This window comes from Pristiophorus japonicus, chromosome 3, assembly GCF_044704955.1.
Source record: "Pristiophorus japonicus isolate sPriJap1 chromosome 3, sPriJap1.hap1, whole genome shotgun sequence".
Classification (NCBI taxonomy): Eukaryota; Metazoa; Chordata; class Chondrichthyes; family Pristiophoridae; genus Pristiophorus; species Pristiophorus japonicus.
In genome coordinates, this window is record NC_091979.1 from 283,717,255 (window position 1) to 283,743,463 (window position 26,209).

General features: G+C 45.8%; 1 protein-coding gene across 1 annotated transcript in view; it reads left to right on the plus strand.

Annotated features, from left to right (window-relative positions):
- Window positions 1–26,209, plus strand: part of tcerg1l (transcription elongation regulator 1 like) — a 947,310-nt gene that overhangs the window by 156,703 nt on the left and 764,398 nt on the right. Inside the window, exon 5 of the mRNA XM_070876773.1 lies at window positions 25,170–25,313. Within this exon, the coding sequence (XP_070732874.1) occupies window positions 25,170–25,313 (144 nt within the window). The remainder of the gene's footprint in view (window positions 1–25,169; window positions 25,314–26,209) is intronic.

The window sequence follows — 26,209 nt, forward strand, 5'->3', positions numbered from 1 at the left end:
AAGGGCAAAAACAAAGACCTGGGACATACAGTTCGTCCGTCAGGATGGGTCCAGATATTATTTTTTAAAAAACATCCTTGTTTCTCCCATGTTTTTCTTTCCTGCACTGTAACTTGTTGCTGTGCTATTTCAAGTTGTTGGGCGCTCAGTGTTGGCAGAGGGGAGACTGAGGCTGCCTGTAGGCAGCACGTCTGTTCCAAAGCGGCTCGTCGGGCCGCCTCGTCGGCCCTCCTATTTCCTATTGATACTTCATCTTCACCAGTTGTGTGGGCTGCGCATTTAATAACAGCAACCCTTTTTGGCAATTGAATGGCATCTATCAGGTTAAGCACTAATTGTGAGTGCTTAATATGCTTCCCGCCAGAGGTGATGAAGCCTCTGTTTTTCCATAGTTGTCCAAAATCATGGACTACACCAAATGCATATCTTGAATCGGTATATATATTAGCAGATTGATTTTTAGCTAATATACATGCTCTAGTTAGGGCGAACAATTCAGCTGCCTGTGCCGAGGTTCCGGGGGGCAAGGCAAATGCCTCAACAATTTCATATGGGTTCGCAATAGCATAGCCTGCCAGGAGCAAATTGTCTGATGGTCTGTGAGACGACCCATCTGTATAAAGAATGAGATCGGGATTGTCCATTGGTTCCGTAAGCAAATCTGGTCTAGGCATGGTAGCCATCTCCACTGTTGACAGACAGTCGTGCTGGTCTGGGTCCTCTATTTCTCTAGTGGAGCTGGTAGGAACAAAAACAGCAGGGTTTACTGCAGGCGCACGGCGAAAAGTGTAGTTAGGGTGTGACAACAGCAGCACCTCGTAGCCTGTCCTTCGGGATGCTGTGAAATGCTGAGTTGCTGCGGAATTCAACAATAACAGCACCGCATGCGCGGTGATAACAGTGCACGGATAGTCCAATACAATTGGTACTGATTTTTCCACCATGACCGCAGTAGCGGCTACAGCACGCAGACAAGCAGGCATTCCTCGTACTACTGGGGGGAGCATTGCCGAATAATAAGCAACTGGTCTATTTCCCCCACCATGTTCTTGGGTTAACACTGCTGTTGCGAATCCTTCTTTTTCATTCACATACATTTGAAAAGGTTTCGAATAGTTCGGAAGTCCCAATGCTGGAGCGTTAGTAATAGCATTTTTTAACTGTTTAAATGCTTCTTCCCTCTCAGGGGTCCATTCCACTTTAGGTGGGGCTTCTTTTAGGGCAGCTGATCGTAGAGCCGCATCCCATTCCCGATAGTCGGGGATCCATTGTCTACAGTATCCCACCATCCCTAGAAAAGATAAAACATCCTTCTTTGTCCTTGGTGTGGGGGTGTTTTGGATGGTTTGAATTCTTTCAGGTCCCAGCTGCCTCTGCCCCTGGGATATACGAAACCCTAGGTACTGCACTTGGACTTGGCAGAATTGTAACTTTTGCAGTGAAACCCGATGCCCTCTTTCACATAGGTGCTGTAAAAGCTTTATAGAGTCTTGCATACATTCAAACCCGTGGCTGGAGGCCACGAGCAGATCGTCAGCGTATTGTAATAGCACCGACTGATCTGATAATGAGCAGTCCTCGAGGTCTCTTTTTACGGCTGCCGCATAAACTGCGGGGCTTTCGGTATACCCCTGGGTCAGCCTAGTCCACGTATACTGTTGTTTCTTATACGTGAAGGCAAACAAATATTGACTTTCCTCTTTTAAAGGGATGGAGAAGAATGCCGAACACAGATCTACTACAGTAAAGACAGTAGCTGTGGGTGGGATAGCGGATAGTATGATGTTGGTGTCCGGTACCACAGGGGTGATAGGGACTACTATCTTATTTATAGCTCTTAGATCTTGTACAAATCTCCACTCATTTGGTCTATTAATCTTCGGGATAGGCAGTATCGGCGTATTACACGGGCTCTGTGTCTTTTTCAGGACGCCTTGCTCTAACAGTGCTAAGATGACTGGCTCTATCCCTTCTTCCGCCTCCGGTGGCAGTCTGTACTGCCTTATACTTGGTAATACAGCATTTTTTATCAACTGTACCCTATGGGGCACTGCAGAATAGACTTGTCCAACATGGTTTTTATGTTTAGCCCAGAGTTCGGGGGACACTTGACTCAGTGCCATTGGTATGTTAGGGCTAGTTTGTCCGGGGGGTTGCTGTTTTTCAAACGTAGCATCGTGCCCTTTTCTCTCCCAGTGGAGAATTCCTCTGTCACGGGTGATAAATTCTAGCCGTATATCCTGCAGTTCTATCATCGCCCATGGTTGATAACCTGGTCGCTGTCTTTTCTCTTCTATGTCTAAGATCATCCCGCCCATGTCTTTAGGTTTTGCTGGGGGCTTTACAGCCAATGTCAGATGGGGTGTCGTATTTTCTTCTTTAAATCGTTTTTGTTGTAACGGTGTTAGCTCCACGGCCACCCCCAACCCTTCAGATCCGAAATAAATGTGGGGAGTAGCTTCTATTACTTCGTTTTTATTTAAGAACGGTTGCACAAAGCGCTGATAGTCTTCAGCCCTGTGTCGAGTATACCAGGCTGTACAGTGAAGCTGAACTGCCTCAAAGCTTGTTAAGATGATATACAATAACTCTTTAATATTAGGGTCAATTTTAATCTTTAAGTTTTCCACTGCCTCTTTTATCAGGGGGGAGTAGAAGTTGCCACTCAGTTGCCAACTATAAAGGGCAGCACTTTCTTCATTCTTTTCCTCTTTCTCTCTTTCTATCCCATTAAAGAACTGATGAATGTTATTTGGAGGGATCTCCATAAACATCCCTTCCTTTGTGCAATATATTGTGGCTCCTAGTTTGCACAAAGTCTGTCTTCCTAATAGAGGGAGAGGCGTTGTCTTAGAGACTATCAGGGTTTCGTCATTAACTTGTTGTCCTTCAATTGTCAATTTAGTAGGTTCGGATAAAAAATCTTTCAAGGGGACGCCGGCCACACCCATGCTTAAAACAGTGGTGTTGCTTACGGGTAATCCCACAGAGGGCGGTACAGAGGACATAGTGGCGCCGGTATCCACCAGGAACTTTACATAAGTGTTTCCTACTTTTAGTATTGCTAAGGGATTTTCTTCTATGTCCGTTGATAAGCGAAGAGTCGCTGCCTGTACCGTTATGCCTCTGGGGCATCCCTATGCTGATTGATACGGATTGGGGTTAGAAAAGGAAAATTGAGGGGCCGGTGGAGGTGGAGGTTCGGAAAAGTTCCCTTGCGACCCTCCATTCTGTTTGGGCGGGCATCTACAGTCGCGAGCCCAATGCCCTATTCTTCCACAATTTCTACACTCATCTTGAGAGCGATCTCGCTGTGACCACTGTCCTCTTCCTCTTCCTCTACCCCTAAATCCCCCTCGATTCTGCGCCTGCCCTCCGCCTCTCTGCTGGTAATATTGACCTGTTGCTTTGGTTTTACTTACGTAATTGAACAATCCCTCCCTGTCCATGTTTGCCAAGACAGTGACTGTCTCTTTCCAGGTTTTTCCTTGCCAATCTAAAACTTTAATTTTGTAGGTCTTTGCATGCTGTGGTAACATGCAGTTCAGCAGTGTTTGTACTGCTAAAGGTTCATTCGTATCTAAGGGTATTCCTGCATACTCCTCCCAGCTATTTTTCCACCTGGCTGCGAAATCTATCATTGATTCTTCCGCTTTCTGCAAACAGCGAGCAACCTCCCCTATATCCCCATGTTTTCTAGCCCCTTGTAGAATTGCATTCCGTCCTCTATTCTGTAGCCAGTGTGTTAAAGATTCGTTTCCTTCATTTAGCAAATCATTATTAGCTCTCCAATCCCCTTCTTCTCCGGGCGGGATATGGAACATATCTTTTACTCCCTGCCAGGAAGATCCGTACGCTGCTTGTAATAATAGTTTAACATCCCCTGGTAGCGGATTATAAATTGTACAGGTCTGCTCAAGCCAGTTATGAAATGCAACAGGTTTCTTTACCGGGTTTGGGGCTGCAGAGATCATATCTCTGGCCTCTCCCGGAGACCAGGGTTTTAAAACCGCTGTGGTTCCTATCATTACTCGGGGATTTTGGAGGAGGAGGGTAGAGTCGGCTTCTGCCTGAGCTGGGGTTGTTTGTGACCTTAGGACCATACCAGCTCTCAGATTGGCTCCCCCTCCCTCTGCTGCTTCAGCCTCTGCTGCTTCAGCCCCTGCTCCTAATACCCCCGGGTTTCCTTCAGGTGGTGGGGCCGGGAAGACAGCTAGTTCTCCCTGGGCTTGATCTCTATGGGCAATAACCATTTCTAAAATTTCCTGCCAGCCATTTCGCTTTGGGGGTACTATGCGAGGATAGAGTCCCACGGTTGGTGCTGAGGGGATAGGGAGGTTTGGAGGGCTATAAGAGGGAGGTTTTTCAGTTTCCCCCTTTTCTTTCTCTCCTGATTTATTCTCTGATATTTTTACTTTCGGAGGCTGATGTCTTTTTGCAACCTCTAGCCATTTAATAAAACATTTATCCATATAATCTTTGTCCCAAGTAGGGTCTCCTCCCCCTTCCTTAGTTATTTTCCTCCATTCTTCGATTAAAGACAATTTAAAACTTCCTCCATATGGCCAGTCCCCATCAGACCAACCATATAAATCGCTACTAAATGTTACCGCGTATCGGTCATCCCCCGTTTCTTTAATTACAGTGTCCGCCGGCGAGCCGGGTGGCACAATTGGATCTCCTACCTTCTCTCGTTGCTTTACTACCTTACGAATCCTTTTTTCAGTTTTACGCTGCATACTCATTCTTTTACTTGGAGGGTCGGTTTTCTTCCCTTTTTTAGGAACTGGACGCAAGCATCCTGCTCGACTAGAGCTGTTTCCCATTCTCTCCGGGTGCAGTTTCTCGCGGTGTTTCCTGAAACGAGAGGTTAAGACACGCCCACAAAAATATATACACACACAGTATTTACAAAGCGCTCACCGGTGTCTCTTTTCGGCTCGGCTCGGGTCTCCTTTAGCTTTCTTGTTATTTTAGCTTCTTACGGTAGCTACCCTATGCCTTACCCTTCCGGGATCTAGGCGGCTTGCCCCCTTTTCTAGGACAGCCTAGGCACTTTCCCCTTTAAGCTGGGAAAATCCTTTTAAAATTCCTCTTTTTCTTTTAAGCCAATTTTTACTTTTAATTTTGTTCGTTTGGGATCTCGTTATCAGAGATCCTGCCGACTACGCCAGAAACTGTCGAGGAAATTTCTAAGTTAAAGTAACTCAAGCGGAGATTTCAGAGTCTTGCTTCAAGAGATTCTTTAATATGTACAGGCGAGATATCTCGGAGAGCTGCTTGGTCGTTACCAAGGCAATACTCTGAAATTCTATAGAAACTTGTTCCATCTTTATACAGAAAAAAGGAATTCTATCTCTACAATTGACAACTACATTATTCAGGAACATTACCAATTCTAAACAGGGCACAAAGGTCAGTTTACACAGCCCAACAGTATCTTGTCACGTCATTATTCAATCTTTTCGAGGGTCAGCAGGATCATCACTAAAAGCCCCTCTTATCTGTTTTCGCATATCAGAGAAATCAGTTTGTCCAGGCAATGGGGGTATCTTAACATATACAAATACCAGATGTACAGCCTTCATGTTATCTGTTCTTTTCTAACAAAGAAGAGACATCAAGTATTTTCTGGCCTTGCAGGATTCTGCAGTCTCAGCACAGAATTAAACTTATTAAAAGGAAAAGAGAAATTTAACCCCTTCCTATATCGTGAACTAAAGTTCTTCCACAACCTCCTTGCTTACTACATACTAAACCCTATTTCCTCTGTCTTACAGATTCGCTTTCTAGATTCTTGCTATCCAATTTCTGCTTTACTTCCTTCCCTTTTGAATTTGTTCTCAGGTTCCCATCCCCCTGCCAAGCTAGTTTAAACTCTCCCCAACAGCACTAGCAAAACTCCCCATGAGGATATTGGTACCGGCGCTGTTGAGGTGCAACCTGCCCGGTTTGTACAAGTCCCATCTCCCCCAGAAGCGGTCCCAATGCCTCAAGAATTTAAAGCCCTCCCTCCGACACCAACTTTCCAGCCACGTGTTCATCCTCTCTATCCTTCTATTCTTATACTCATTAGAACGTGGCACCGGTAGTAACCCGGAGATTACTATCTTTGAGATCCTACCCTTTTGTTTTCTTCCTAGCTCCCTGAATTCTTCCTGTAGGACCTCATCCCTTATTTTACCTCTGTCTTTGGTCCCAATATGGACCACAACCTCTCGCTGTTTACCCTCCCTCCCAAGATGTCCTGCGTCCGCTCTGTGACATCCTTGACCCTAGCACCAGGGAGGCACAAAACCATTCGGGAGTCAAGTCTATGGCCACAAGTCTGTTCCCCTACCTATAGAATCCCCTATGACTAGGGCTCTTTTGTTCTTCGTCCCTCCACTGTGTGCAGCTGAGCCACCCATGGTGCCTTGGAATTGGCTCTGGCTGCACTCCCCAGAGACACCATTGTCCTTACCGATACTCAGAAGTGAATATTGGTTTGAAAGCGAGATGGACTCATGGGGGGACTCCTGCGCTACCTGCCTTGCACACTTACTACATCTGGTGGTCACCCACTTCCCCTCTACCTGCACACCTTTAAGCTGCGGGGTGATCACTTCCTGAAATGTGCTATCTACGTAGTTCTCAGCCTCGCGGATGCACCTTATTGACTCCACCCGCTGCTCCAGCTCTGAAACGCGGAGCTCGAGCAATTGAAGCTGGAGACACTTCCTGCACGCATGTCTAGGCTGCGCGACGCGTCTAGGACTTCCCACATGCCGCAGGATGTGCCATCCCTCTAGTTAGCCTTATCTAGTTTAAAATCTACTAAAAAGAAATAGAGAAAAGAGAGCTACTTACCAACTCACCTCAGTGGCCTCCCGAACTCACCGACCTCTGTGGCCTCCCGACCTCTCGGCCTCCGAAATCCCAACCGACTTTCGGGTCTCCTGCTCCTCAGACCTCCTGACCTCTCGGAACTCCCGAATTCACAACCTCTCGGAACTCACGACCTCTCGGAACCACCATATAGGGGCAGGGAGATAATGGTGTTTATAGCATAGGCACTATCGGACCAAGTATTCACGGGTCTATCTGAGGTTTCCTTCACAGCAGTTAGAAGTGCGGCGATTTCTGCACATTGTGAAGACTGTCTGTTGCATCTTTGCTGGGTGGTTCTTTCTGGCAATACCACAGCATATCCAGTGTGAGGGGATCCTTCAATGTGATATGAGGACCCATCGATATCGACATCTGGGGCACCCAGTATGGGCTCTTTCTGCACAGGATGGGTCTCAAAGTTAATCAGGGGTAACGGACATTCATGCAGGTCCCCCTCATAGATCAGAAATTGTGGCAGCAATGTGGTGGGTTTGGAAATGGTATCAATGTCTCGTTCCATAAATTCCAATGTCCATTTGCTGAGGCGCTGCGAGGAAACTAGTGAATTTTCAGGTTTCATCAGTAGTTTCAGAGGTGTGTGTCCACTGTGCAGGATTGTAGCCTGTAACCCAGTAATAAAAGTAGTGATGTACCACCCAAAAGACGGCCAGTATGTGGCGCTCGCATGCGGTATATGTCTTTTCTGCCCCCTGCAGGATTTGAGACGCATATGCAATGGGCTGTAGTCGATCAGCTCGCATTTGGTACAGAACTGCAGTGAGGCTTTGCTCTGGGGCCCCAACCTCCAAATGGAAGGGCTGCATGGGATCAGGAGGGATCAGACATGCGGCCTGTATCACTGCAGTTTTTAATTTAGCCACGGACTGGGTGTGAGCATTCAGTCCATGCCGGGCTTATGTCATCACCTGCAGTTTTAGTAAATCATACAGGGGCTTTGCACGCTCTGCAATGCCTGGGATAAAGGTCCTTTGTTACCCCACCAAACCCAAGAATGATCGTAGGGCTGTTTTGGAAGAGGGTAATGGCAGTTGCTGTATTATCTCTACCTTGTGAGAGTCGGGGGATGATCTCTTTGGAGAAATGGACACTCCTAGAAAGGTGACCCGTTCTTTTACTAATTGAGCCTTATGGGGATTCACCTTTAATCCCGCCTGAGCCAACAATGTCAAAAGTTTGTGCAAAAGCGAACAAATGCCCCTCCATGCTGTCGGTTGCCAGCAGTAGGTCGTCTACGTACTGCAGCAAGCAGGTTGGGCGGGAAAAGTCTTTTAAAATTGCAGTCATTCTTTTGTGGAATATCGGGGGGGCATTGTGGAACCCCTGAGGCAGGCATGTCCAGGTGTAGCTCTGGACCTCAAATGTGAACGCAAATTTGTACTGGTCTTCCCTCTTAACAGGGATACTCCAAAATCCATTGGCGATGTCAATATGGTTGAATTTGTAATACAGATTGAGGATGAGGAAGTTGTGTCAGAAACGAGCGTACTATGTTTAAACAAAGGGGACTACAGTGGGATGAGGGCAGAGTTGGCTAAAGTAGACTGGAAACAAGGACTAAACGGTGGCACAATTGAGGAACAGTGGAGGACTTTTAAGGAGCTCTTTCATAATGCGCAACAAAAATATATTCCAGTGAAAAAGAAGGGCGGCAAGAGAAGAGATAACCAGCCGTGGATAACCAAGGAAATAAAGGAAAGTATCAAATCAAAGACCAATGCGTATAAGGTGGCCAAGGTTAATGGGAAACTAGAGGATTGGGAAGATTTTAAGCAACAGCAAAGAATGACTAAAAAAGCAATAAAGAAAGGGAAGATAGATTACGAAGGTAAACTTGCGCAAAACATAAAAACAGATAGTAAAAGCTTTTACAGATATATAAAATGGAAAAGAGTGACTAAATTAAATGTTGGTCCCTTAGAAGATGAAAAGGGGGATTTAATAATGGGAAATGTGGAAATGGCTGAGACCTTAAACAATTATTTTGCTTCCGTCTTCACAGTGGAAAACACAAAAAGCATTCCAAAAATTTCTGGTCTTAGGAATGTGGGAAGGGAGGACCTTGAGATGATCACTATCACTAGGGAGGTAGTGCTGGACAGACTAATGGGATTGAAGGTAGACAAGTCCCCTGGTCCTGATGAAATGCATCCCAGGGTATTAAAAGAGATGGCGGAAGTTATAGCAGATGCATTTGTTATAATTTACCAAAATTCTCTGGACTCTGGGGAGGTACCAGTGGATTGGAGAGCAGCTAATGTAACGCCTCTGTTTAAAAAAGGGGGCAGGCAAAAGGCAGGTAACTTTCGGCCGGTTAGTTTAACATCTGTAGTGGGGAAAATGCTTGAAGCTATCATTAAGGAAGAAATAGCGGGACATCTGGATAGGAATAGTGCAATCAAGCAGACGCAGCATGGATTCATGAAAGGGAAATCATGTTTAACTAACTTACTGGAATTCTTTGATGATTTAACGAGCATGGTGGATAGAGGGGTACCGATGGATGTGGTGTATTTAGATTTCCAAAAGGCATTCGATAAGGTGCCACACAAAAGGTTACTGCAGAAGATAAAGGTACGCGGAGTCAGAGGAAATGTATTAGCATGGATAGAGAATTGGCTGGCGAACAGAAAGCAGAGAGTCGGGATAAATGGGTCCTTTTCCGGTTGGAAATCGGTGGTTAGTGGTGTGCCACAGGGATCAATGCTGGGACCACAACTGTTTACAATATACATAGATGACCTCGAGGAGGGGACAGAGTGTAGTGCAACAAAATTTGCAGATGACACTAAGATTAGTGGGAAAGCGGGTTGTGTAGAGGACTCAGCGAGGCTACAAGGAGATTTGGATAGGTTAAGCGAATGGGCTAAGGTTTGGCAGATGGAATACAATGTCGGAAAGTGTGAGGTCATCCACCTTGGGGAAAAAAAACAGTAAAAGGGAATATTATTTGAATGGGGAGAAATTACAACATGCTGTGGTGCAGAGAGACCTGGGGGTCCTTGTGCATGAAACTCTTTTGAGTTTACCTGAAAATAAACATAAACATTAAAACCATGCCACCCGCCTGGGTGACACAGCTGACATTTTCAAGGCCCCTTTTTTTTTTTCCTTTTTTTTTTTTGGTTTTTTTTTTGGGGCGCTAAAATCAAATTTTTTCCAGTGCCCCCTATAAAAGGGGAGGGGGACACTAAAAGCACCGGCAATTAAAACAAATTAAACTTTAAAACGTAAAATCAAATTAAAATTTGGTTGCCGGGCGTGATGATGCACTCCAGTCCCTCCGGTGCCCACCTCTCGCGGAAGGCCGCGAGCGTACCGGTGGACACCGCGTGCTCCATCTCCAAGGACACCCTGGACCGGATGTAAGAGCGGAAGAGAGGCAGGCAGTCAGGTTGAACGACCCCCTCGACCGCCCGCTGCCTGGACCGGCTGATGGCACCCTTGGCCGTGCCCAGGAGCAGTCCTACGAGGAGGCCCTCGGACCTACCCGCTCCCCTCCGCACAGGGTGCCCAAAGATCAGGAGAGTGGGACTGAAGTGCAGCCAGAATTTCAGGAGCAGCCCCTTCAAATAATGGAACAGGGGCTGCAACCTTGTGCACTCAATAAAAACATGGAACACGGACTCCTCCAGACCGCAGAAATTGCAGGCGGCCTGGGAGTCCGTGAACGGCTTAAAAATTTGTTGCACGGCACTGCTCCGTGCACCACCCTCCAGGCCAAGTCCCTCCTTGTGCATGAATCCCAAAAGGTTAGTTTGCAGGTGCAGCAGGTAATCAGGAAGGTGAATGGAATGTTGGCCTTCATTGCGAAAGGATGGAGTACAAAAGCAGGGAGGTCTTGCTGCAACTGTATAAGGTATTGGTAAGACCGCACCTGGAGTACTGCGTGCAATTTTGGTCACCTTACTTAAGGAAAGATATACTAGCTTTGGAAGGGGTACAGAGACGATTCACTAGGCTGATTCGAGAAATGAGGGGTTTACCTTATGATGATAGATTGAGTAGACTGGGTCTTTACTCGGAGTTCAGAAGGATGAGGGGTGATCTTATAGAAACATTTAAAATCATGAAAGGGATAGATAAGATAGAGGCAGAGAGGTTGTTTCCATTGGTGGGGGAGACTAGAACGAGGGGACACAGCCTCAAAATACGGAGGAGCCAATTTAAAACCGAGTTGAGAAATAATTTCTTCTCCCAGAGGGTTGTGAATCTGTGGAATTCTCTGCCCAAGGAAGCAGTTGAGGCTGGCTCATTGAATGTTTTCAAGTCAAAGATAGATAGATTTTTAAACAATAAGGGAATTAAGGATTACGGGGAGAGGGCGGGTAAGTGGAGCTGAATCCACGGCCAGATCAGCCATGATCTTATTGAATGGCGGAGCAGGCTCGAGGGGCAAGATGGCCTACTCCTGTTCCTAATTCTTATGTTCTTATGTTCTTATGTCGAGGGTCGAGAAGTACTTGGAACCAGCAGGAATTTGAGATAATATGGTGGGAGTTTCTCTTGCTACCGGTGAGCAGGCTGATGTTACAGAATTTAACTTTCTGTAATCAATAGTCAGTCGCCAGCTGTTATCAGGCTTTTTAACCGACCATGCGGGTGAATTGGTCGTGAAAGTGCCTGCCCTAAGAACACCCTGCTCGACTAGGGATTTTATGGTGTCTCTGATGTAAGGATGACTCTCCCTTGGGATGAGGTACTGTTTAGTGAATGAGTGGAAGGGTCCCTCAATAGATTCCTCGCCTGCCATTTTTCCACAGTCATGCTTGCATGTGGCAAACACCGCTAGGTATTCCTGAATTAGTTTTGCCACAGCTTCATTTTCACTCCCTGGAGGGTCATACTCGGATGGCTTTTTAATAGCAAAAACTGAGTGAGAATCTGAAATTTCTATCACTCCTCTCAATCCCATCCAAACACAGTCCTGATTATAATCTATCACCGCGGCATACTGATCCAACACATCAGTCCCTAAAATTCCCCTTCCGTCAGGGGTGGTCAGCAGCATCGGCGCAGGGACCTTACAGGTGAGGCCTCCCAACTGAAGTTCAGTGGTCTTCCCTGTATATGCGGTGGTTGTATCACCGTTAAACCCTTTAAGGGTCATACAACCCTTGCCCGCCGCTGCGTGGCGTTCAGGGTATGGGGTGTGGATGATGGTAATGGCTGAGCCAGTAGCAATAAGCATAATCTGCTGCCTGCCCCCTTTTAAGACAACAAGGACGACTGGTCTCCCACTACCATCACGTCGGAACCTCACTTCCGACCAATCTTTGGGGGCCGAACCCTGTCATAGGGTGGATCCTTGAATGGGTCTCTAATGAGTGTGCATCGGCAATTGCGTGTACCAGTAAATGATTTTACATCCTCCCCATGGCAATTTGGGTTTGTATAAGGGTTATCAATTGATCCAATCGTTTATCTGTCCCAGAGGGCTTGGATTCGTCCCTCGGGAGGTATCTATGTGATGCATCATGGTTCGGTGCTGGTCTGGGTCTGATGCAGTCTTTTGCTAAGTGGCCTATCTTCTTATAACTAAAGCACTGGCCCTTAAAAGGGTAGTTCCGAGATCCCTCCACCATTGACACTGGTTTATTTGCAGTGGGTGGTGACTTCACCTTTAACTGGTCTTTTACCATCTCCCAGGCTATTTGAGCAGTGGTCTCGATATCTGTCCACTGATTGGTGGGCCTCATGGCTATGCTCAGGGTGGTTTTAACTAAAGAGTGGAGTTGGGCCAGGAACATCGATTTAAATTGTTGCTGATTTTTTCCTACTGAAGCATTTGCAGGTGCCTCGTTCTGCGTACGTTGATAGATATCGTACAGGCGATTACTGAAGGCTCTAGGGGTCTTTTCTGGGCGCTGCTTGGTCTGATTTAAGCAGAGCCACTAAGTTCAAGTTTTGGATCCCTAAATGGTTTAAGATCTCAGTCATGAGTGCATCGGCCGCTGAGCCGGGCTGGAGGGCTGCGTCTGGCAGATGATCTTTTTGGAAAGTGGAACAGGCCAAGAGGAGGAATCGTGTTAAGTCTCTCTCTTCCAACTCGGGGTGAGCCCTCCTGAAATTTGCCCACCTCCTATTAACTTCCAGTGGGTCGTCCCCATCATTAATGGGCCCCAACTCGTAGCTACATGCCGTGGCGTCAGCACCAGAAATGTGCCATGAGTCGGAATAGTTACTGGTGATGTGGCAGTGTGCATTACGTTGTGAAGAAGTGGTTACTACGGATCCAATTGGATCTTGTATCTCCAAGGTATCCCATCCTACACCACCCTCCTGGGGATAATACTGACTGCCTTCCTCTTCCCAATCTGTCTCACCCTTGTCCCCTTCTGCTGTCTCCGTTATGGCTCCCCGTGTTACTGCGGATACCAGGGCCTGCCGCTCCCCTAACTTACTTTTTAGCCTCGCTATTTCTAGTTGGCACTGGGAGTGATCTGCCTCCCTATGTGGCTTCTTAAATACTTCCCTTAATGCCCCCCTAGCATCTTCTATCTCTTGCTGGAGCCTCAGGTTTTCCAATTTATATATTTTTAACTCTAATTTGTTTTCATTTGCTTCAACAACGGCTGCGGTGGCATTTAAATTTGAGAGGCTTTATTGTTGTAGCAATGAAGCTGCCTGTTCTGCCCCTCTTTCTAATTGCCTAATAATGTGGTTTAATTGACCAATTTCTTGTCTTAAATGCTGTATTTCTCCCTCTTTTAACTGCTTCACAAGTTGGAGGCCTTCTTCTTTTCGTTGTTTTATACCTTCAATCTCTCTCTTTTAGTTGAATATATTTTACTTGCAATTCTTTTAAATCTTGTATCGCTTTGGTCTCCTGTCTCATTAATTCCTCATCTCTCCGGGCACAATAAAATGCGCTGAATGCCACAAGACTGTTTGCCCGTTTTGGCCTTAGTTCTCCTTTATCTACTTTCTCCTGGATAAGTACCACCAAAACCCAAAGGACGCAGGTTGACCCTTGTGGAGGTACCATGCCTGTGCCTTTAACTCTTCTGTGTCTTGTATCGGGAACTTTTTGGACAACTTCTCCTGATAAACTAGCTCAACATTTCTTTTTATTATTGGCTTTCTGTTCATGACCGATCCCTTCATCCTGAGTCTATTGAATATAACTACTGGTGGGTCCCCATTTAAACAGTTACAACTATCGAGATGACTGCTCCTTAAGACGCAACTTCTCCCGATCCATTTAATCGTTTCGAAGTTATGCTTCGCAACATCAGTTAGAATCGGAACTCCCAAAATTTCCAATTGTTCAAAAGAATCATCAAAAAGCTGTCTTGCCAGACGCCCGCATTCTCCATCAATTTGTAAGATTTCTAAATCTCTGGCATTAAATTGACAGTGAGACTAATCATTTTAAAACAATTCGGAACAGTTTATTAATCACACATACACATTTATCAGCAGTCGTCAGTTACCCTCCGGATACAACAGATACAATGTTACAATAATGATTTATAAAAAGGTATACGTCAGTTTCTTCTGGCTGGCTGGCTGAGCACAGGAGAGAAGGAGAAGAGAGAGAAAAACCTTTGGCTTGATTTCTTATACCTTTCAAAGCCATTGTTCCTCAGAAAGCCCCAGGATTGGATCTTGGTCCCAGGGCAGTTCCTTATTGGCTCTCCTCACCCATGTGTCTGTCTGAAGGCATTCCTTGATTAGGTTAATGGCTTTCCAATTAACACAATACACAAACACCATGCTGGAGGTCTGTGAGCTTCCATTTTGAATCTTTCAAAACTGTCTTTTTATATAGTCTACACTTTCAACATTTATACATACGCAGAATCAATTTTATTATGGAACACTTTTATTCTTACAGATCCTCACCCACTCCCCATTCCTCTGGCCCAATCATGCTTGGTGAATCACCCAATGCCACATCCTCAATAACTCTCTTTAATTCCTCGGTTGAAAATATCTGAAGTAGGGTGTGGGAGTGAAAAGGCAAGTGACATGGAGTGAACTCAAGGAGGTTACGGCAGAGAAACAAAAGGCAGGATCTTGGTCAAAGTACTCATGGGTGAATTTGACCAGATCCTCACTCTCATTAGCATTGCCCCGGATTTTGCGGTCAGTGTTGAACGAATGCTGCTCTTCTTTCGTTATGTCTACAGCTGCCCACAGACTTTTTGTGGGCTTTTGATCGGCAGTTTACAGTCATGGGGCGTCTGATACAGTGCGGCGCCTCGCAGGGAACCTGGGACCTGTGTGAATAAGGAAAGCAACAGCATGTCTCTTCAACCAGATTGAAGAATCCTCACTGAGACAAGCAGGCGGGTTGACGGGCGGGTTTGATTAGTGGTGAGCGTCCCACCCCTGATGATAATCCTTCATACTCCTCTTTCTCCTCCTCATCTTCTTTCGCCTCCTCATCTTCTTTCTCCTCCTCATCTTCTTTCTCCTCCTCATCTTCCTCCTCCTAATTCTTATCCTCCTCGTGATCATCCTCCTCCTCCTCATCTTCTTTCTCCTCCTCATCTTCTTTCTCCTCCTCATCTTCCTCCTCCTAATTCTTATCCTCCTCGTGATCATCCTCCTCCTCCTCATGCTCCTTCTCCTCTTCATCCTCATCATCCTCCGTCTCTTTTCTCACCCATTCCTGTTCCACTAATGGAGCTGCAGGAGAGGGGGGCACAGGCTAAGAATGGGTGAGAATTACTGCCTTAGGATTGGGGATACAGGAAGGGTAGGGTGGAAGCTTGTGCCTGTGAGGTGTTTTCCTGGGAATGCCGCAGTGATGATGTAGGTGTGCACCCACTACCCTGGCAGTTGTACTGTCCCACTGATTTTGTCATCCCCCATGGCTAGAGCAGAATGCCCTCCTCGCAACTCCATTGTCTGATCATTGTAGGGGCTGAGGTCTTTAAAGTCTGATGTCCCCTCTTTTTCCCTGCCTCTCACAAACATTGTCTGCAAGTTTCTTTCACAGCAAGATTTACTGAACTATATGAAGGTTAACAATTTTGTGATGGCTCCCAGATGGCATCGGACCAATGTTGTAAGTGATCTGGGTTTAGAACCTCCACTTTTGTGCTTATTGGCCAAAAATGGGCGTTATTTCCGACATGGGCGTTAAAAAAGGGTTTTCAGATCGCCGGCTTCTCGCCCCTTCTCAAAATACCTAGTTTCTATTTTTGAAAATGGGCGTTACCGCGAGCGATATCAAATGGGCGGTAGCATTAAATTTTTTTGACCTTCTGCCGTAAAGTGTGGCCGTCCTAAGCAACGGCATAGCAACGCTCGATTCCTACGCTTTAGAAGGTCAAGGGTCATCATGACATGCGCAGAAGAGGAGACAGAGAGAGGGAGCTCAGAGGGACTGAAAGCGTCTGTGGCTGTGGTGTGTGCTTGTTTGGCTGTTGTGGGAGGAACGACGGAGATTCACCAGTAGCAAAAAGCCTACTAAGCACCAAGAACATAGTTGCCACCAAGTTTTTATCAAATAAGATATAACATGGAAGGGATGGAGGAGGCCCTGGAGCTGGTAGCCAGGAACACTGGTGGCAGAGGGCTCCCAGTGGTCCCGGAGCGTAGCACTGCACCCCAAGGCGCCGCACCCACATTGCCAACCACACATGAGAACCAGCAACAACATCTTGCTTCTGGCTCGGAGCACGTTCCCACCTCGGGACCGTCCTCTCCCGTATCTGTCCAAGCAGCGCTTCGGCCGTCACCCCCTCCCCCCCCCACCCCCAATGAAGCATCGCCTGAGGACCTCCTCGGCCAGGCGGCTTGAAGTCAGGAGGGGAAGGGGTAGAGGTGGGGAGGAGAAGCGGTGGGGGACGGGTGGGCAGGCTGGGGAAACGGGTTGGTTTGTACAGAAATACTGATGATTGCAGACTAAAGTTCGGTTTAAATGTTTTTTATTTAACAAAACCTTGTAGCACATTGGCTGAGATAGCTGCACCATTACACGCTGGTGATTCCTTAACACCAAAATGTATAATTACACTTAACTTCAATCAACTTAAACTTTAACTGTCACCAAGGTGATGCCCACCATTGATGTATGATCTGCACACCCAGCAGTGTGTCAGCATTGTAAATACCACCAACATTCTTTCAGGCAAATCGATCATTGATGAGCTCCTGACGTAAGTCTCTTGCAGCTATCATTCCACCACGGGTCCTTTCATGCGGTCTCCAGGGGTCGGGGGCATGGCTTCAGTGTCAGCCTGATTGTCTGGGCCGATGTCAGCGTCCGCCTCCTCGTCTTCCTCTTCCTCTCTCTGGTGAGATGGACTGTCAGACACATCAGGCAATTCTTGTCCCTCCTGATAGCCAAGTTGTGCAGCATGGAGCACACCACCACAAATTTAGCTACCTGCTCAGGGTGATATTGGAGCTCGCCTCCTGAGTGGTCCAGGCATCTAAAGCACTGCTTCAGCATTCCAATGGTTTTTTCCACGATATTGCAAGTTGCTCTGTGGCTCTCGTTGTATCACCTCTCGGCTTTGCTTTGGGTGTCACGCTGGGGGGGTCATCAGCCAGGTGGCGAGGCCATATCCTTTATCACCAAGCATCCAGCATTGACAGTGTGGCTGATTATTAAACAAGTCAGATACAGTGCTCTAACACAGGATGTGAGCATCATGGACGCTGCCTGGAAATTGAGCATTCACTACCAGTATAATTTGCTGGTGATTGACAACCATTGGACATTCAGGAAGTGGAATCCCTTGCGGTTCCTGAAAACCTCAGCATCCTGTCTATTGCTCCCTGCACCTTGGGGAAGTTTGCAATTCTGAAGAATCCTCGAGCCTTCTCACTCTGTGCCTCCCTGGTCATAGGGAAGCTGATCAAGTCCCTCCTGCGTGCGTACAGGGCTTCAGTGACCTGTCTAATGCAGCAGTGTGTGGCATGCTGATAAAGTCAGCAAATGTCTCCAGCAGTGGCCTGAAAAGAACCCGAGGTGTAGAACAGTGCAGTTCTGATGGTGCTGGCAGGCTTCAGATCTGCCCTTATCAGCTGGCATACCTCAGTGATAACCTCTTTGTGGAAGCACAGTCTTTGAAGGCAGGTGGTGTCAGGCAAGTCGAAGTAAGAATGCTTCTTCTTGTACTTGCGGGGCGTGTAACGTCTGGTCCTCCTCATCAGTCTGTCACATCTTACATTGGGCACATAATGCAGTGGAGTCTGCTGCATGTAATTGGTCACCAAGAGAAGGTGAGAAAGGACAGGCCCCATTGTAGTAGCTCTCTGTTTTCCACCGATTGGTCACAAACAAGGAATGCCCCGACGAAGACATCTCTTCAATTCCAATCAGTCACAGTATGGTCAAGATGTTTTTACAGATGTTCACATCAACTCCAACGACCTGCAGAGTACATCCGAACTCCGCCGAGGTTAAAGCACAGCAGCCTTTTAAAGGACGCGACATGTGATCTACAACATGGCGTCCATAACGCTGTGATTAGATCCGGTTAGTTTCACTTTTTCCGGGCATTTTTTTGATCAAGCAATATTGTGGGCGATATGTGTGCGAGGTGGTGAAACTGATGCTGGGCGATCTCATGGCCGCTAGTTTCGGTAAATATGCTCTTTACGACAAAAAAAAGTGGGCGGGTGTTGATACTGAATCTCAGCGTTAAATCCGTGAGCAAAGTAACACTGGGCGATATTATGAGCGTTAAATTCGCCCATTCTGCTGATTCTGCCCAAAAAAAGTGTGCGGGCAGTAATATTTTTTCCCGGCGTTAAGCACATGGGGAAAGTAACGCTTGGCAATAAATTCCGAAAAATGCTCGGCAATTTCCATTTTGTGCCAAAATGGGCGATATATGGACGTTATACATCATTTCAGCAGTAACATGAGCGTTAAGTATACAAAAAAAGTGGAGCTTCTAGCCTCTGGTAGTTTCACCCTGTTGAAGTGGAGGAAGGTGTTATAAGCTTCTATATTGAAAGCAACAGCTGATACATGGCAACACAAAGCGTAAGATCCTCAGTGCAAAACATAACCAGAGTGTAATGTGAAGGGTCAGTTGCTCAGTTATTATTTATGGAGGATGAACAGTGTATTGTTGCCCAGGGTGCTCAAGTAAGAAAAATGAGTGGCCATGCTATTACCTTGTCAACTATGGTCAGGTCATTGAACAATTGAACATCTTCCGGCACTGGTTTACAGATTTAGGATTTGGCGGACTTCCTCCTCAGGCTGTGAACACAGGGTGATGAAAACACCGAAAGTGGTAGTTAAACATAAAATATGAGGAAAAGCTTGAATCAGGCTCAGGTGGAATATATAGCAGAGCATATAGGAGATATTTTGTTTAAGTGGAGCAAAAAGGCGCACTGATGTGGGGAAGCATAGCATGCTGGTTAATTTTGTGTATTTTGCAAAAGCATAGAAATATACATGCAAAAACATAGTTGTTACAATACATAAACAGCCCATTTGCCCCAACCATTTATATTTCCTTATACCAAGCAGCATCCCATTGAATCTATCTTGTACTCTATAGTGTACTTTAATTGAGGACTTAGTAAAGCTTTATATAGGATCATCATTACCTCTTAGCTTTTATATTCTAGCTTTTATATTCTATATCTCTTCCGATAAAACCTAGAATTCTATTAGCTTTCTCTACAGTCTTATAAACCTAAAGTTTATGGGGTACAAATGGCCCCCCACACCGTCTCGATGTTCTTTTACTGCAGCTGCGGTTCAGGTCGACACTTTCATGAAATTCCGCTGTCTTTCTTTTATGTTTTCATCTGGAAGTCGGTCATAATGGGGGGGGGGGGTGATTACACCTGAGGGGCAAAAACGCAGCGGTGAAAACAACTGAGGGGCGGAGGTTGGGAGAGGTGAATATTCACCGTTGCGATGATGTCATCGCGATGTCGCGTCACCACGGCTCTCCCCTTCACTTAAAGGGGAGAGCCTCTGCGCTTTTTAAACTTCGGTTCACTGGGAGGGTTTCAGTCGGGCCAGTTGCCTGGCACCCGAGAGGGGCATATTGTAGGGCTGACCTGGCAGTCGGCCGACAAATAAAAATAGCGGCAGCGGCAGCGCGTCCTCCTCTTTAAGGGAAGCCACAGCTCCGCAGCAAAAGGCCACAGCTGGACCACCAGGGAAAGCTTGTTTTGGCACCGCCAGGCGGACCGAAAATTTTCCGAGTGGAATGTCGCCGTTGGGGGGTTAGATCGGTGGTGCACACGGTGACGATGTGCTTAACACTGATCGGCAGCAGAGGAGCGGATCGGGGCACCACTGGGAAAACTCGGGAGGGCTGTTGGGCTATTAGCGGCCATTTCACCAAAAGGCGGCGGCCGCTCCACTCTGCAGCGTGGCCGCTAATTTGCGGTGGTAACAGGCCTTGAGGAAAGGGGCAATTTTAGCTCCTATGTTTTGTGAACCAGTATACCCAAGTTTGTCTGCTCTCCCACAGCACTGAGCCTGCTTTGATTCAATTACTGCTGTTATTTTTTTTTGATGCTTTACCTCACACTTGCATTGAATTCCAACTGTCATTTTTGGCCTCTTCTTTCATATCAATATCCCTTTGCAGTTTTCTTTGGTCTCCTGAAGGATTAACTTCTCTTTTGTTATCATCTGCAAATTTTAACACCACTCCCTCTAGGCCTATATCCAAGTCGTTGAAATGCACAGTGAACAAAAGTGTTCTCCCCAGAACTGAATCCTGAGGTCTAGCACTACAAACCACTTCGAATGACTGAAAAACTGCCTGCCCTCTGCTTTCTCCCTTCTAGACAATATTTAAGCGAGTTTTCTAATCTCTCCCTAATTTTACACCCTTAATCTTCTCCAGTAATATCCATGTAGTACCTTGTCAAAGACTTTCCTAAAGTTTTTGTATACTACATCCACTTCAGTTCCCTATATACCATGTCTGTTACCTCCCCAAAGAATTCTGTGAAGTTTGTTAAGCGAGATTGTTTCTTTTGAAATCCATGCTGGGTATGTGTAACTATTTTCTCTTTATTTAGATATGTGGTAATTTTATCCTTAATTAAGCACTCTAAAATATTCCCTGCCACAGATGTTGAGCTAAGTGGCATGTAATTACCAGGATTAGTTCCCTCACCCTTTTTAAAAATGTGTACTACATTGGACATCCTCCAGTTTTCCGGCTCATTTCACACTCAGAGCCCTGAAACATGATTTGTCAGGCCTCTGCAATATACTCCATCAGCTCTTCAGGATCCTAGGGTGTATCCTGTTACAAGCCGACACTTCAGCCACGATTTTAGCCAAAGCTCGCTTTGGTGGCAGTTAATATGAGAGCAGCGATTTACCCCCTCCAATCCCACTGCTTCCCGCTGCCTTCTTGTCATGTCCCGATGTTAAGCTGCTTTTTTGACCAGGTGACCAGGTAAGCTGGCAGGGTGTTTTATAAAGATGCAGATCAGTGCCCTGATGATGTTGTTTTAATTGTTGTGTATGCATGCCTGTTTACTGTGTGATGTCTGTAATACTGCTATGCCACACTGAATGTACCCTTACACTATACACACCTTACCTGTACACCAGAGGGTGCTGCTGCTGGAGACCTAAGGGTTACCAGCACACTGCAGGTAACCCAGTATAAAAAGGAACTCACAGCTTGTTGTCCTCACTCAGGAGCTGCAAATAAAGGACTACAGATCTACACAGTTTAAGTATCATACCCTGCCTCATGGAGTCATTACTAAAGGTGCCTACATACACTACAACTGGCAACAGGAATATGAAGTCACGAACCACACTCTCAGCATGTCGAATCTCAGCATCTTTCAGCAATTTACCGATGGGGAAGATCAGGACGCTTTTGTAAAAAGATTGGAACACTTAAGGAGACTGGCTGCACCGTGCGACTTTGGCGACCACCTAAATGAAGCACTAAGGGACTCTAAACTGACGAGAGCAGTGCACCGCATTGATACTTCTAAGGGCAGAAGAGCTGCCTCGAGTCCCGCAACCTTGATTCCGTCAAATGGGGCAAACTGGCTAGCCCTGTGCTGGCGCTGTGGAGGAAACCACAGGGCCCACCAGTGCCGCTACAAGACTATGCATGCAAAGAGAAAAGGCACCTTCAAAGGTTGTGCAGAAAAAGCTTTACTCACCGCGTTTCTGATCAGTTGGCTGATCACCGGGGCTCCGACACAGATGAAGGTGAAATTGCTCAACCCCTAGAAGAAGAGTAAGGAACTCATACCTGCTCCACCGAAAGTTCTCCGTGGACGATGAAAGTAGACGTCGACGGGGTCCCAGTTTCTATGGAGAGCGACACAGGGGCGAGCCAGTCTGCGATGAGCCAAGCGACCTTTGAAAAAATTTGGATAAATCCTGCCAATCGATCAAAACTGTCTCCTGTCCAGGCGAAGCTGCTCACCTATACCAAAGGTAAAATCCAAATCGTTGGCAGCGTCGACGTCCAGGTCTCCCAGGGCGGCGTGTTGAACAAACTCCCCCTGTGGATTGTAGCCGGCGAAGGTCCCACGCTGCTGGGCAGGAATTGGATGAACCGGGTCCACATCAGGCGAAGTGACCCTGTGGAAGAAAAGACCACCACAGCCCACCTGCAGGAAAGCCAGGAAATGGCTGCAAAACCAGCACCACGAGGAGAAAAACTTGAATTCAAAATGGCCACGACCATGCCACGAGGAGCATTGGAGGAGCATCACGTGACACCGAGCGGCCAATCGGATTTGAAGGCTCCCTTAAAGGAGACCGGTAACCAAAAAAATTTAAAGGGGAAGTTTCAACTGTTTGAGTACACGGACTTTAAAGCTAAAGATGCAATTAAAGGGTGCAAGTATGAAAATATATGCAATGTAACCATGAATTGTGATGCTGGTTTAATTAATGTGACTAATGAGATGAATGCAGGTGTCAGTAAGGTTAAGAACAAGTTTATTATGCTTAACAATTATGATAGAGAATTTGAAATGCCTAATGTAACCATGTCTGTTGAAACCAGGACACCCAAAAGTGATGCAAATGCTAGAATATATAATGCAGACTCGACTATGTGTGGTCAGAGCCAAGGTGTCATGTATACCGGTAGAACACTGCCAAAGGACATTGGGCCCTACAGGGACCATGCCGATGCCAATGAAATCCCCCTGTGACTATGTAGCCTGGACCTTTGGAACGAATGTGATGCCCCTTGCAGGACACACATACAGCCAGTGAGAGCAGACCCACTACAGGGACAGTGGTCAATGGGCAGCCCAGCCACCACCAATGGCAACCTGCACCAGACCAGCCCTACAACCCCTGGCCACCAAGGCCAACACCAGGAGCATGAGGCCAATACCCTCCAGCTTCCCTGGCAAACCCTGGGATGACCTGACCCTCATCCCAATTGGTGGACAAGGAGCCCAACCAGACTTGTGTCGCTGCCCACCACCCCACTACAACGATAGAAAAGGAGCCCATCCAGCCTTGTGGCCCTGCCCACAACTACAGTGTATACACACCACCCACTGCTGCCGTGGCTACCCTGAGGGATCCCACAACAGTGACACCCACATGGTTTGTGTGTGAGGGAGGGGAAACGTACACCAGCCTCAAGCACAGGGGTCACACCTGGCAATCACACAACCCTCACCACAACCTCCCATAGCCCACCACTGATCACCCCCTCTGGCATGACAATAAGGATATGAAAAATGCTTAGGGGGGGAGTGTTGTTGTGTATGCATGCCTGTTTACGGTGTGATGTCTGTAACACTGTTATGCAACACACTGAATGTACCCTTATACTGTACACGCCTTACCTGTACACCAGAGAGTGCTGCTGCTAGAGACCTAAGGGTTACCTGCACACTGCAGGTAACCCAGTATAAAAAGGAACTCACAGCTTGTTGTCCTCACTCAAGAGCTGCACATAAAGGACTACAGGTCTACACAATTTAAGTATCATACCCTGCCTCGTGGAGTCATTACTAAAGGTGCCTACATACGCTACAGTTTTCATTCTTTTTATTTATCCGTTGCACCTTAAAACCACTTGTAGTTTTTTTTCAAGTTGTAGTGAGGCAAACATAACTGTTGCTCTATTTGTTTACTTGCTGTGAAATAAAAGCAGCTTAAAGTTTAGTATCTGGCCTCATCTCCCCGGGTGTTAGCTCCGTTCACCTTTGAAAAGATTGGAAGGGCACGTGCAAAGACATTTGGTTCAAATCACAAGGGGGTGGGTAATATTGTTAAACTCCTGGGTTATGCTATCTATAGTTAAATATTGGGTAGTATCAGTTAATCCTCAAGATGTAAAACGCTGAGATCACTTACCCCATTGCACTTCAGAGAATATCTAAGGCAAGACCCTACACTTGTAACAATGACATAAATACACCTATTATAAAACAATATAATCCTGACTCACTGTTACATGTGTCTTTTTATATAAGCGTGTGTGTGTTGTGTATATGTGTGTATATATACATATGAAACGTTACTTACCTTTTGGTTGGTGGTCTCCATCAGTCACTTTAAGGAACCACTGGTTAGGCTGCTGTAGACACTGAAAAACTGAGTGGAGTGTGCGTGGGCATGATTTACCCAGTTGATGACTAATTTTGAGTGGGGTCCTAAAACATGTGTTGAGACCTTGATTTGCATATTCAAGGTGCCACCCTGGATACTTAGGAGTCGCAGCTTCCAATTTGGCAGTCAGCACTCTTTTGATGGAAATTGGGTATGAGAGATCGCGATCTGAAATTCGTCCCCTCAATGTTATTGATTTGCCCAAAAAAATGGATGTATTGAGGGCCAATTTCTCCTCCCAGTATCCTTCTCAAACAAGTAAAATATTGTATGGTCAGATGCAGAGTAAAGCTCTCTTTTCTGCCTCAATCATACATCTCAGGCCCATTCACTGCTGCACCTATGTGACATTTAGTTTATTTTCCGCACTTTGGGACGTCCGATGGTCGTGAAAGGCGCTATATAAATGCACTAGCCATCCTGTGGGTTTTCTGCATTAGTTTAACAGAGACTGCTTTGTACTTTGGGTTTGTGCCAGCCAGGAACTGTATTGATACAGCCAAATCACGTAGGAGCTTTTCATCCCATCAGTTTTGTTGGACTTGAAAGCTTACTGTTTAACCCACTCCCTCCTTTAATTTTCATCGTAATTGTACAGGTCATAGAATTCAAATATTCAAACATTTACAGGTATTGGCTGGGACTTCTTATTTCAAAAAATGGTTGACAAAGGAGTTCTCTCTGCATATCTATAACAATGTTACTTTATGTTCTTAAATGCCTTCATTCATCCAACCTTCATATTTTCTTCCATTTAATTTAGCAACATCCTCCAGTTACCCAAGTGCTCATTTGCTCAAGCAGATTTATTGTCTCCAGAGAGGTTTGGGTAAACGAAAGTGTGGTCAACCTGCAATTTGTGACATCAGAAGTATTGCTCAATTTGATGCAAGGGATCTTAATAATGGTAAGTGATCCTTCAGCTTATGTACAAGGAGCATTATTACCATGAGCAGTAATGTTAAACAGAAAGACATACAACTAAGTATTCCAGGCCTGTGACAGTGAAAACTAATCTTGTGTATTCACATATTTCAAAATTTACAATTTCAAATAATTATTATACACAATCAAGATAGTTTAATTATCTTTATATTTTAGAATTGATGATCATAACAACAAAAATAATTTATTCACCTATCAAATATTTTGGAAAATAAGCTGTATAGCAAATCAAAATGACTTGAGTACAGTAATGGTCTGAATTCCACTGTGCTGAGTGTGGCAATGATCTTGTTAAGTATTGTGTTCAGCCTGAATGTGTACATTATACTTTGGTTATCGGTATTGTATTTCATTTTGTTCACAATTTAAGAATTGTTTCACAGGCTTGTGCACCTGTTATTTTATTTCTTGCAGTAATGGACAGGTAATTGGGTAGTGCTTTGTAGTGCTTTGGACAGAAGGAAATGCCGAGTTGGTGCACAGTGATAAATCTGGCATGGAGGATTGCCTACCCAAGCTTGCCTGATTTTCCGCCTATTAATTTAAATGGACCAGAAATTGGGCATTGCCCAAGTGCTAAAGGAGGAAAATCTACTGTTTTGCATTTTACAAGCTCTTGTTATCTTTGGCCTGTTAAAAGCGTAAAGTGGCGGTTTGATGTAAAAGCTAGCTATTGTAACCTTAAGCACACAAGGCAATTATGTAAAGGTTACCTCAGTTATTAATGCAAATTGTAAGGAATATTTATGATTTTAATACACACCTGGTTCATGTCCGTATTCACCGTAAGAGCTCATTTAACCACACCACAAACATATGCTGAGTGATATAGAAGGTTAGAAGGTAAATTATTCTGTT